Genomic DNA, 14,182 nt, shown 5'->3' on the forward strand with positions numbered 1-14,182 from the left:
TTCCATGTCTTTAAGTCTTCCATAGGTGGAAGATTTATGATCACTGTTCTTAAAAATATGGAGAGATTCATCTTATAATTTGCTGCATGATACTTCATATCTGCGAATAGACTACAGAACAGATGCGTGAAGAGTAGTCAATTTAATTTAGTGACTAAAAGGCGTAAAATCGCTTTTCCTTTCACTCGTTCACGGATTTTTGGGCCACCTTGTCTTTTACTTTCTACGCTAACGGCGACAGTGTAATTGTTCGTGCGTTTAAAAAATTCACCACCGGTTGAATACGTAGCTTCGTTTTTACTGCAGCATGCGCAGACCGATTAATAACACGGTAAAACGTTGCTGCGAACGATGGAAGATTACAGGCCTAGGATTCCCAACGATCAGAAAACAAACTAGCAAACAACTGTTTCTCCGATATGAGTCACGTCATGCTGTACACACAATATACTTTGAAAAACTAATATAGCGAAGGATTTTTTTTTACAAATGCAACGAGCATTCGGTTCTCAATGAAATTTCTCGGCTCGTACGAAGAAACACGAGACTCGTTCTCAGAAGGGACACAGAAACCGTTTCACGGGCGTTTCGTTAAAATTGAATTCCACAGTGACTTCCGCTTTGTGTTCTCTTCTGTCTCCCTCTCTGTCTTGAGACGACGAGTGTACCTTCTTCATTTTGTTTGCCGTTTAACACGCGCGTCGATGAAAACGGCCATGGAACGAGGAGACACAATCGGTTGCGGAATTACAGGTTTCGCCGACGAGAAACAGGAAACGCTTTTACATAGAAAGAAGAGACAAAATGGCGAAGGAGGCATCTACAAAGAGAAAGCGGATGCTCGAATGAAGAAAAAGAAAAAGAAAAAAAGGAAGCATCGCTGTGATATTTTCAGTAAAAGACGATGGAACGATGAGAGAAGAGAGATTCGATCCGCGGGACGTTTAATAAAGATCACGAGAAAGTACAGTTACACTGTTTTCTTTTCGAATTAGTCGCATTAGCAGACGATTCCTACGATTCTCTACTCTTTAACAACGAGATATTGGAAACGCACCGTGGAGAACGTTGGAGCGAGGGAACACTGGAATGCGAGGAAATTATGCGTTCCAAAAGAGGAAGGCAATGGATGCGCACACGTGAAATGGTTCGGAATCGTTGCACGCGTGGAAAGTCAAGTATCGAAATCGAGAGCGCGCATAAACGAGTAGAGAATGATTTTTAAATCTAAACGAAAGGATGGACGCTTTCGTGTGCGATTACTTCGAACGTTCGTCGACGATTTCATGCAATTACGAGATCATAGTTAGCCCCAATATTCAACTTATATTCTAACTTTCGAAGCTAGAAGATACTTGAATTACACAAAATGAAAAATACACCGCACCCTCCCTCTTTTCCTACCCGAATTACCTTCATAAATTAAAAAGGAACCTGTCAAGATCCCCTGAAAGAATGAAACACTCATCACCCTCGTATCTGATCCTCTTTAAAAACCCCCTCTTCATAAAAAGACGATCCTTCCCTCGCAAACGACGCAACGAAGCGTCCCACCCCAAGTAAGTCAACTTCCTCTCGAAAAGCCAGCGTATATCTGGCCTCTCTGCTCCGACCCACATATTTCCTTCGCCACACAATGCCGTCCTTTCAGGAAACCCTGCACGGACACCTTTATTCCCTGGTCGGTTAATCGTTGACAAAGTACCGCCGCGGGAATACAGTTAGACTTCCGCGAGAGAGCCTCGAGGAAAGGACAAACAGGACGCGCAAAGAAAGGAAGAACGTGCCGTAGAAAGAGGAAAAGAGGGGAAAAAAGAAAGGGAAGGACGTGGTAACGCGGCGATAAGCAACGGAGAGAAGCGTCCTCAAGCACGTAAATAGACACGGTTGCCGAGGATGCGGAGGCGTGTGAACCGGGCTTTACGGGCCCACGTGGCGGTGGGTGTGCCCTGGCTTCCGCATACTCCTTCGCGGTCAACGCGAGTTATCTTCTCGCGAAGACAGCGTGTCGCGAGCCTCGCTTAATGGAAATTTTAATGACCAAGCCGGCCAGGAATTTGTGTTAGAATTATGGAGAGTTTGAAAGACAGAAGGCGATGCTTGTTTATGAGTCGAGATAGTAATTTGGGGCAAACGTGGGATGTATGTGGTGTGTTTAAGAACATTAATGACAAGGATGTAATTCTTTAGTAGTTGTTTGATAGTAATTGTTTTATAATTTACTTTTCGGTAATTGTGTCTGCGAAGAATCCTAATTAGATTCTTCCCATATATTTTTCTCTTTTCTTTTTTTTTTTTTTTTTGTTATTCGGCAGTCAAAGGATATTGAAATTAATTTGAAGAATTAATAAAAAAAAAAAAAAAAAAGAAAAGGAAAAAGTAAGAATAAATCTGTAAGACTTACCAGGAAGCGTGAGGCCGCACGTGAGAACATGTTCGGGTATGTCGTGAATGGTCCTGGGCGCTACCACGTCGTCCACTCTCTTTTTCGTTCCTGAAACAGGAGACAACAGGGATCTCGTTACTCCCGCATCCTTTACGAATCCGATCTCCCAAGGCTCGCGTTTGTATCTCAATCGACGAATGGAATCGTACACCAGCAGATTTTGGTAATTTGATATAATGCTACATATACGGGAGGTTTTGCGTAAAGTGTCTCTTCTGGTGACAGTTGCACAAATATGACCACGATCCATCCGTGAAAGGATATCGAATAACTTTCTCAACCCCGATTCAAAAACCGGAGGAAGTGTTTCAGCCATGCGCTGCTCCCAATGCCAACTGACCTATCGCAAAACTCGTACGAACACCACTGATTCGTTTCGCGTGCCCAGGCTCGTATACCTTCGCCTGTCTGCCTGACAAATTCGTACAAATTGGAGGACAGGGGCGAAAATTGTCGCACCGGAGGTTCTACGGTTTCACTTTTGCTTCGGACCTTGAAATTTAAATAGTGACGTAATATTAAATTATTAATTGTTACATAATACTTTCTCTCTCGCGCAAATGTTTATAACTGTTGATATATTGGGTTGCCAACTAAGTGATTGCAGATTTTGTCATTAGGTGATATTGACAAAATCCGCAATCACTTAGTTGCCAATCCAATAGTCGGTATTCGATGATAGAACGTTAAGTTAATTAATTACTAAATTTTTTCCCCCGTCAAACAAATTTAATCGTTTTGAAGAATCAGATAAATATCTCTAAAAATGACTTCTAGCATGCACTGTCGTAGGAGGTCCTTGGATTCGAAATCCGTAGATCCAGAATTCAGAAATTATTAGCGTCCCAAACGCAAATGCCGGAAACTTAGATTTATAGTGCCATACATCACGCACGAACTTCTCCATTTTGCAACGAATAACGCTTCCATTTAAGGACATGTGCCACACTTACGCGTAATTTCCACTGCAAGTGCTTGCTAATTTGACCTCGAGCCTGCGCTAACCTCACCTTTTAACCCGCAGGTGTCATCTTCGACTGGCGATCGAACGATCGAAGGTGAACGTCTCGATACGCGTACCTTTTCACCTTCGAATGATCGTTCTACCAGTCGGGATGCACTTTCTATCGCGCGACGTGGACAAATTAATTGCAGGCAATTAAGACGACCGCGCCGCGGCCACGGTTTATGGTTTATTGTGGCTCGCTCCGCGGCTAAACATCATGCTGCAAAAATCCCCTACGAAAGTACCGCTACGCCGCGCGGCGAGATTCGAATCGCGGAATAGGAACGCGCCGCGCCAGCCGAACCAAACGAACATCGTGTCGATGATTTAAGCATCGTGAAATTGTTTATGGACCGGCGAATTACTATTGAATTTCGATGCCGGTATTTTATTGTGCTTTCGTGATCATGCAGCCGATAAATTCGTTTTGGAAGGGCAAGGTGCTGATCTTTCGTTATCTATCGGATATTCGATTCGAGAATTTTTAGATGAGTCCTGGAGAAATTGTGGAGTAAATTAGATGTGATTTTTTTCTTAGTTAATTCCTTGCCTGTATATTTGAATACAGATTCTGTGTTTTCTGAATGTTTCTGGTGTTAGGAAGAGATACGGATCTATGTAATTACGTATTTGCTTTTAATGTCTTTGCGTCGATGTAAATTGCGACACCGAGACATTGATTGCGCATTTTATTAATGCAGGATATTTGTATGCGTAGATAGTCTTGGTTTACATAACGGGATAAAAACAGAAATTCTAAAAGCCTTTCTACTAAATTTTTCATTAGTCTCAGTCATAAGCTTAATCGATAAAAATTCAAGTTGCGAGAAGAATCAAATTTTACATGTTACAAGTTAGCTGTCTACGATGCTAAAGAGCTCTTTTCTTTGAAAATCCCACGATATAAAGACGCAGAGGACAAAGATGTAACCAAGACCTAAGATTCCTCAATATCAAATCAATTCTACACTTCCTGTGAGTCTTTTAATCTCACGTTTCGTACGATTGCGAAACGACCACGCAAATTTCAACGGTCAAACACTTTATGCGGAGGCGTTAATTGCGCGATAACGAGGCCGTACAGTTTCGCAAGACAATGAAGCCACTGCATCATAGTTATGGGAGAGCTTGAACTAGGGCTCGTGAACAAAGAGGGCAAACATCGACGATAAGGGGTGAAGGAATCGCTTCTTTTATCACTGGCTTATCACTGTCGTTTTCATGGAACTCGTCGATCATTATTACTAACTGTCTCGTGAAATCGGCTCTTTTTTCTCCTGTTTATCTCCCTTCTTATGGAAAGAATCAGGGAGTGGACTGATGAATGAGCGGAAAGATCGGTGAAAAATGAAAGATTAGAGAAAAATATAAAAGTAAAAAGAGTGGAAAAAAGTAGAAGAACATCCGAGGATGATGGTTATTATTATTACTGCGAACTTACGCAAATCCGTTCATTTGTACATTTTTCGATTTTTCAATTTTCTACAATAAATTAAGTTTGAAGAAGAGAATGACAGAACAGAATGGGAAGACTGAAAATATAAATTGATGCAAATCTCCATTGAATTGTCAGAAGAATATTAAATTGGACAATTGAAATCTGTAGAATTTACGCAGCTCTTCGGATATCAAAAACACGTCGATGAATCCTTTCGCTCAGCCTCAGAGTAACGCAGAAGCAACGTGAAACGATCAAGATCGTAAAACTGAAAGTCGCGAAACGATGGAAAAATTGGCAAGCTCGTAAGACGATCGAGGATGAAAGTGAAATAGAAAACAAGCCCGGGAAAAGAGAAAGGGCGAGAAAACCAGGTGCACGCGATTTCGATGATCGAGACTGTTGAACGCGATACGAACGTCATTTCTTTCACGTCGATCCGACATGTCGTTGATTAGCGGCTGCTTCAACGTCTTAATTTATTCCGAGACACCGATCGTCCGTTGCTCGTTTGAACAAACGAACATCGCTGTTTCTCACTCTGAAATCGCATTAAGACATGTTTGCAATTTGCAATTGGAGAGTTTCATAATGATTGTAGTTAAAAGTGTTGAGCGAACGATTGTCGAGAAGATGCGGAGGGTCTTTGATTGTACTTACATAAGAAAACTTCCGCGAAGAGTGTCTAGTAGATGGTACACCATTAAGGTACAAAGAAAAACACTAATTCAAAGTCTTAATTTGTGCTGCTTCTGTTACGAAATGTCGTTAATTAGAATAAAATCTTGTAACCCTCCACGTTAATACACGTACATTCTGAGTCTCTCGGAAGCCAAAGAAGATCAACTTCGCTTGTTAATTCCTTAATTTCATTGCATAAGTATACGATTAATGTTCAATTGTCAAGAAGCAAATGATTTCCATAAGTTTACATATCGCAAGAGATGGCATAAGTAATTATCACATTCCAACATCATCGCTACAATTTTTCAAAACTTCTTACAATAATTGACGATTTCTAACGACAATTTGCACGCCTACATCCGATTTTAATCTTCGTTCGTATACACTTGGTACCAAGTTATCGAGCTATTAGTTGCTACTAATCTAATTACCATCCACAGCGAGTACTCGTTCTGGACGTATGCAAAGTGCGCTCGAGTCGAGCGGATTCACGGTGTCCGCTTGGCAGTCAGCGTCAAGATTTCTAATTTCCAATGCACACACGCACGCAGAAGGCAGATCTGAGAGACCTGGCATCGCGTGGGTCAACGATCGTTCGGTTTTCCGAATGATCGTACAAGCTGTGCCAATTGCGCGGCGTCACGCAAAGGAAACAGCTGATGCGCTTGCTTACGACGCCAGCTTCGCTCCCCGTAATACAGAACGGTTTCAAGGGAGGTTTCTTGCGGAGAAACAGGCCTGGAACACGCGATACTCTCTATTTTAAGATGATATTTTATGGTCAACCGGTGCTCCGAGTTTGACTTTCCACTAGGATCAGTCAATTGTTCTAAAAACTGGACTATTGATCAATTTTTCTATATCTAATATTCTGGGTTTGTAATTTAAAATATTTCAAATATTCTTCATAAAATTGCTTCTGTATTCTTCTGCATTCTTCGTATTCCGAAGGGATTATTACTATTACCTCACAATTCCGACATTTTAATTTCCAAATATTCCAGATATAAACGTTTTAAATTAAATGTCTCCCAAGGAAAGTAGTTTTTATAGTCTCACTTTTAAGAGAATTTTATTGTCACTTTTGGTATTCTAATTTAAATAATCTTCAAACATTCGCAAATATTCTAAGCTTAGATATTTGAATACTTTTCTTATCCTTTCTGTATCCATGTCAGGAAATAGAAACTGAATTTGTCATTACCTGTCTAAGACTAGTATTATATACGGCTATAGAATTAGTTTAGCAACGGTAGTAAAAATCGTTTCTCAACATGGGGCGAATTAGCCATCGTGACGAAGGGAATCAGGAAGTTCAGGCTCGATGCATGCGGATGAGCTTCGCGTAGCCGTGCTTCCTCCTCCTGGATCTGGCCGGGATCATTGACATAATGATCTGAATGGAAGGGTGGGGGAGGACAAGGGAGGGAAAGGGGAATGCACGGGGGACGATCGAGGTCGCTGATACGCAATCGGATGCTGCTGCACACGGTGTCGCGGATGCAGCAGCTGCTGCTGCTCTGTTCATAGAAACAAGACCGAAGCCTGATTCCGGAGGAAGCCTTTATCGACTTCGTGCTGCGGTGCCGTACTTCTTGAAACGCGAAGAACAGCTGAATTCGTCTGTTCTCAAAGATGAGTTGATCGAGATGACGACGAAAACAGTCATATATAGAATATTTAAAAAGTATTTCAATCAAAGATGATCACTGACAACGAATTCCGAAATCTGTCAAAATCGTAGTTTCTGCTCCTTTCTTTAATTTCTCTTTTCAATCTCGCTAAAGTTTATGGAAAATTCCATAAGGAGATAAATTCATATACTATGTATTAGGTATATTGCAAAATACATAAATTTTAGCATATTTTTATATTGAATAAAGACAAAATAAGAATCGAAAACATTCAAGGATACAAAGAAAGAAATCGTACAATTTACACGGTGCCTAACCTTTTCCAGAATTGCGCAGAGTAGAAGTTCCCAATTTTCTCCATTACATATTCCACTAATCTCACGTTAAAAGAAATTCACAAATAGCGACAATTCAACTAATCAAACATCAGTTAAAATTTCCATCGAATAATCAAAGTTCCACTTAACCTTTAACAACAGCATGCTCGAATCTTGCTACAACTTCACCAACAAGTCGTACAGAATTGATTCTTCGCTCTAATTGTAACCATACTTTTTACCGCTGTCCCATAAACATGTAGCAAGCGTTGGAAATAACAGTGAACGTGTTCACAGGGAAATACGCTGACAACGAGGACGAAAGAGGCCCGGCAACGACGGGGATTCTTTGGTTTTTACAGACGGAGCGTAACGATCAGGTGGACCTAATCGCTTCATTTCACGGCACTTTGTCCGCCGAGCTACCGGTTCGCCTCAGCGTCGGGTCAATCAGGGCCAAGATTGGTCGGAGGAACGAAACGACTTCGTTCCGCGTGCCGTGGCCACCAGTCGAATTTAGGTTAATGCACGTTAATGCATCAAACCTGGAACCGGTTTTTCACGGGTGTCGTTCTTCAACCCGTCGATCCGAGGTGCGTCCCGTTTCGTTGCAGTCATTTGTAGTCGTTACGTATTAATCACGCGTGACTGTTGTTCGCGGTGAACGGGTTCGGTCCGCAATTTCGTACGCCTTGATTCGACGACAATGGATCGGCTGAAAGAGCGGATCGATTGAAAGGTTGCGTTAATTTCGGATTGTAGCCATCCAGTTCGCTTTTTCTCTCGTTCGGAATTTACAGTTTTACAAGCGCCGATCGAATGTTCGGAATGTTTCAATTAGAATTGCAAAATTAATTTAAAATCGAATTTGATTTTTTCGGTTTGTTGAAGTGTTTTTTGTATCATGAACATCGTAGACATATAACGTGAAAATAAACAAAATCGATGTACCGTAAGTACAGCAGTTTCTCTGAACTCTAAGGCTACGGTGGGTAACTTTCATCGGATGAACAAGAAAGCAATATATCATAGAAAATTTCCTGAAAAAGACACCGACGATTGAAACGAAACTAACCGATGGTTTTCCCAAAGAGAATAGCACGCAACGCGTTCGACCACGGTGAATATTTGCGAAGGAGATTTTTGAGATTCCGCCGCGCCGCTTTACGGGCCGGCCGTGCCGCGGAATAATTTGCGTCGATTAAACGCGAAACGTGGCGGCGAGAAACGGCCACTTAAGCCGCGCTGCTTTCCCGATATAACATTACCGCAAATAACTTGTTTCGTGCAAATGCGCGCGAGAGAGAGCCTAACGACGACGATGAAAAATCTGGGTACGTTGGCAAAGTGAACGTCGGTAAAGTGGACGTTTTCCACAACTAGAGCAGAAATTGTTGCTCTCGAGCATTACGTCCACTATCGATACTACCGTGCCAGTTTTATTTCGTTATCTTATTTACAATGTAGTCTTATAGGTAATGCGTACAAACTATTTGCACATTTTTTACCAACTGTCGTATCGGCTGCTATTTTACACTTTTGAGTACTCAATGCGCTATAAAACAACGAAACTATTTAACAAGGTATACTTTAAACGTGAAATTGTTTCCTTTCAATTAATTCAATTGCTTCGTCGTAAAATAAACCAGAAAGCTACGCAAACGAATGGTTAAACATGTGAAATCCTGAGCAATTTCGCCCTCGTTACGTCGATTTCCTTCTCAAGTTTCTATTCCTGATAAACGGAAGAAAACTGAGAATATAGGTTAACGTATCGCAGTTTAGTGAACGAATTTCAATCGTCAACGCGGTAAGTTGGTAAGTGTACACGAAATTGACTGGCGCGCGTACGTTTCTACGAAACTGCGCTCATTAGCATAAGATGATCGCTACGATTGACTCGTAACCGAAGGTTGATTGGATCTGCTCTCTTTACGGCCCATCGCATCGTTTGCAACTTAAACGCTTCCATTCGCGATTCATATTCCTCTTCGTGGCCTCGCTCCCTTTAAAGAACGACTTCTCTCGGCTGCAGGTCTACAGAGATATGCGGTTCCGATACTTAACACGTTGCCCACCGATCTACTTGTTCCTCTTAACCACGCGTTGCAATCATTTAACGCGGACATAATATATGGGTTTAGATACGTTTCTGATATTTATATTAATAACGTGTAGTTCCAAATGAAATATAGCGCTGACAGATATTTTATGGAAGTTATGAATGAAGCTCAGATACCTGAAGGCCACGAGTGAAAAATGTAATAAGCCATATCTCAACCAATTTAAGAAAGTATCGAGTTATGCAACACAATTTTACTTTCGTGCATTTTGTACATGTCATGTAAGATAATCGTTACTTTAATATTTAAAGCTATTTGCATATTTTATGAGTGCTTAAATTTAAAAGCGTAATTACATGTCGACTGCGAAGAATGCATGGTAATCCAATGCGTATAATTAATCTCAATTCACGTATTTAGCAACGTATTCGATTGATGATATAGAAGTTTGTTAAAGTACGAAATTTGATACCAAAATCCACTAAAAGTTCCTAGTATCGACATATAAAGGAACACGAGGAAACACGAGAAGAAAACAAATTTAAATGCTCAGAGAGAAAGAGATTCACTAGGACAGAGATGGAAGAACCCGTGCAACAAGAAACATCCACATATCAGATGCAAATTGAAGAAACGAAATACCAAACACAGGGCATTCGATCAACACCCAGTACCCTATATCATTACACTCCACTCAACTCAAACTACCGTCTCCTTTTTTTCCCTCCATAATCCGGGTCTATCGGCGATGTAATATCCATCCACGTCACGTTACAGCGCATTCTAACAGACCAGTGACCTCAGTCGTGGCGAAACACGAAGTTCTCCACACGCGAGACCGACGATTCGCGTCACGAGCGTTTATTCCGGGCCGGCAGGCTTCGTTACGGCCGATTTCAGCCCGCAAATAGAATTTGCACGCGAAACGATTCGGCAATTACGCGGGCACGTCGTACGTAGCCAGGTCGTTCGGTATTCAAGGAACGTAGAGTCACGCGTGAGCTGCCGAGAACCTGGAAGCCAGAGCACGGTACCTTCTTCTGAAAGATCATTTCCAGTTTCCATTTGTGAGCGTAACCACTTCCGCCAGCATCCAGTCGCGCCAGATTTCAGTAACTTCGAATGGGAAACGAAGGCAGATAATGGCGATCGGCGAGGATTGTCGACGGATAAATCGGTCAGGTTCAAGGAAGTGCACGTTAACGTGACTGTCGATCGATACACTGCTCTAGAAATTCTGATACACGGTTTAGGTATGACAGTACCCGTTAGCACAATGATGAATCGTGTTGCAGAATCGTGAATTGTAGGTTGGGTATTTGAAGAAAACAGTTGCGACGTGTGTTAATGGAATTCGATGCTGGAATTTTGACGAAGAGCATTTTCTTCTTTTGACTCGTTTTAAATTACCGCACGCTATCTACTACGATATTGTTAAAATATTTGCAAACCAGAAAAAGTCACAAACGAATAACATTACGTGAAAAGTATTTAAAGTCTGGTTCCCTACACGATTCTTACGAAGTATAAAATATTAAATACTAATAATATAAATAATTCAAGTTTTTTTCCGCGTTTTTATACTATACGAAATTTCTCGAATGTACACCCTAATTGTATTTCAACTGCAAAGCGTATAACAAGCTACCGTACATTCCTTCCACACGCGTAAACGAAGTGTGTAATCCAATAGAAACGCTAGAGCTCACAATGCACCGCATAAAGTGCGTAGCGAGTAATCGACAGCAGCCTCTATTGATTTTTCATTTCCTAAGGCAATTGAATTATCCATCAGCAAGACAATTGGATTAATTCAGGCTTTTGATTCCCTCGCTTCCAACAATTGAGTTAGATGGCTTGATTCCGCACGCTATTTGCTCGGTCCGTGCAGGCGTATTAAGTATCCGGGCGCATTAAGGACAAAGGCGCATCTCTATAGAACGACGTCGTTCCACGGTTTGTTTCGCGACCGTTGGCCAACCTACGATGACCGATCGAAACGTGAGATAAGCGCAAAATTCGTCCCGTTGGAACGAAAACCGTTGTCGAGCCCCGACTCTCAACCAAGCGAATAAATACCTTCGAATTACACGGGCCATTACTTTATGAGTTTATTTGCCAGCGACCGCGAATCCCATAGGACGATACGCGCGTAGAACAACGGGGCGGAAGGCCATTACGAGCTTCCTCCAATTAGGAGAGAAACCCTTTGGCTCGATCGAGTTACTGGCCATTTCGAGGACTCGTTTTCAAACAGTCGCAACGATGGATGAATCCACTCAGGAGTGGACAACACAGACTCGTGTGAATTGCAATTCCTCCGGACATGATACTTGATCCGCCTCGTTTTTTGTCGATATTGGGCGTGGAACGATGGATGCGTATATTTGCGTGTTATAGGATGACACTACCGGTAATCAAGAATATTTCTTTGTACGTATGAGTCGCGTAACGTGAGTCTACCGTATTGTTAGGTGGTTGGATAGTTACGTAGATTTAAGTACTATATTTAATCCTGGGATGCTGTATTAGAAAATGTAATAACATCTTCCAATTATGTAACATTCATAGGTTTTTCTGATTATTATTTCTCTTTAATCTGCCTTCTATTTCAGGGGACAACATTTTTGTTTCTTCGTACAAGAACTCCACCAGGAACTGCGCAATCGATTTCCCCTGCGTCAGCAGCGTCGATTAAGAAATCACAGTGTCTATGCCGTGTGTTTACTACCTGTACCCGCGATGTTTCCCGCTGAAGCCATTATTCTTCCCATCGTACCGAAAGGTGGCTTTCCATCAAGCATAGAAACAAAAAACGATGATCGTAACGTGACTACGGACACTATTCGATCGCTCATCGACGTGGAATTGCGCGATAGAACGCAGTCTTGTCTCGATGTATCGTTTGGTCCTGCGGAGAGATAAGGCTGCCAATGCAAGATGTTGTATCGCTATGTCATCGTCGCTGCGTTTCTCTATGGAAAGGGGAAGGAACGCCTGTCTTGTGTTTGCCAGTAATCGAACAAGGGGAACAACGTCCTCCACCTGGACACCGTGTGCCGTTTAGCGAACCATGAAGCCCGAGAGCTTCTGTGAATGGTGGACGGCTACTATGCATACAGTGGCTCACGAAGATATTTGAACACTTACCATAGAAAACTTGTACGTATGTACGTATGTATGTATTGTACGTGTACAGGATACTAACAACGATTCTTCCATATTTCTTTCAAACGTAAGAATTCTTTTTAACGGTAATTTACAGAAACGACTGAGTCGAAAATTGAAAAATTGCTGTAGCAAAATTGAACGCTACATTTATCTATCTCCATAGTTACAGTAAATATACAGGTGTAGCATCAGAGAATTAACTTAAACGTATATATCGAGAAACACCTGCAATTATAACTCCATCGCATAACACAGGCTGCTATCAACCGATCGATGAATAATACCAACTCCCATTAATGTGCACGATTACCACGAGAAAGCAGCAATTATCAAGTTCAATCGCTTCAATGGTTGAAACAAGTAAATTATCTATCGATCGAACATGCAAACAGAATGAAATCTCTTCGTCTAAAAGAGCTTTGAGAAAGAAAGAAAGGTGCGTCCGCGGCCGAAAGCAGCACTCGATCGGCGAACCATGAAACGTAGACACTATTTTATCGTGGCGTTTAACACGGTCCATTATGTACCGCGTAGAGAGCAGGCGGACAGAGGTGAACAGCCTCCGTTGTGGTAGCCGCTTGATTCCCCGCTTAAACAGATATGATTGAGGACCGCCATAGAGACGATCAATGAGCTACTAAGTATAGTCAGCCGGTGGAGGCAAACGTTCAATCAGGCCGCGCGCGCTACACGGCCTCCTACATCGAGACACTTTAATTCGATCGAACCGCCAGCTGTGTACGTGTATAATGTGTACAATAGCTCGGGAAAGTATTTCGATGCTTTTGTAGTCTTTTGTGAATATATTACTGTATCTAAAGTTTCGATCAACTTTGAGAATAGAAGTTGCAAAGTACATATGTAGCACAAGTATATTCCGGAGAGATCACAAAAGTACTTAACCAGCCAATTATTCATTATCCATTATATCAATAAGTCTTAACATTCAGTGGATTCATATTTAATACCTGGATATTCATGCTGTTTACTAACTTTGTATTAAATATGATACATGTGTGTGCAAATACTTCCGCGAGCCAATGTACCTCCGAATTTTCATTGAAACGAGACTAAGATAAGGTCCCAAGCTTGCAGTAACCGGAGGACCAGCAAGTTTCGAGATTTCGTGATGAGAATCGTGGGCGGTTTGTTCGCTCTTGAACATTTACGTCCTTAAGCGAGGACGAATCGCGCGCGAACGAGTGAACCGCGGTGATCGCGAATGCAAGAGAAGCCGTACGGCACAATGGGCCGCGCACTAATGAAACGCGACGGCCAGCGCGAAGTCATGTCCAATCTTATGGCGTTAGATGGACAAACCGCGTCACAGCTTCTTCCACGATGACAGTGCGACTGACATTCGAACGGCTTGAGACCGGTTTCCGTGTCGTGACGTCTCGGCTTTAAAAGACGTTCCTCTTCG

General features: G+C 42.0%; 1 protein-coding gene across 4 annotated transcripts in view; it reads right to left on the minus strand.

Moving 5' to 3' along the window:
* LOC117153763 (uncharacterized) overlaps nt 1-14,182 on the minus strand; it is a 302,729-nt gene that overhangs the window by 118,997 nt on the left and 169,550 nt on the right. For all 4 annotated transcript variants that reach the window (XM_033328133.2, XM_076621483.1, XM_033328130.2 and 1 more), the window contains exon 6: nt 2,405-2,494. In XM_033328133.2, the coding sequence (XP_033184024.2) occupies nt 2,405-2,494 (90 nt within the window). The remainder of the gene's footprint in view (nt 1-2,404; nt 2,495-14,182) is intronic.

The sequence above is a fragment of the Bombus vancouverensis genome, chromosome 1, assembly GCF_051014615.1.
Source record: "Bombus vancouverensis nearcticus chromosome 1, iyBomVanc1_principal, whole genome shotgun sequence".
Taxonomy (NCBI): domain Eukaryota; kingdom Metazoa; phylum Arthropoda; class Insecta; order Hymenoptera; family Apidae; genus Bombus; species Bombus vancouverensis.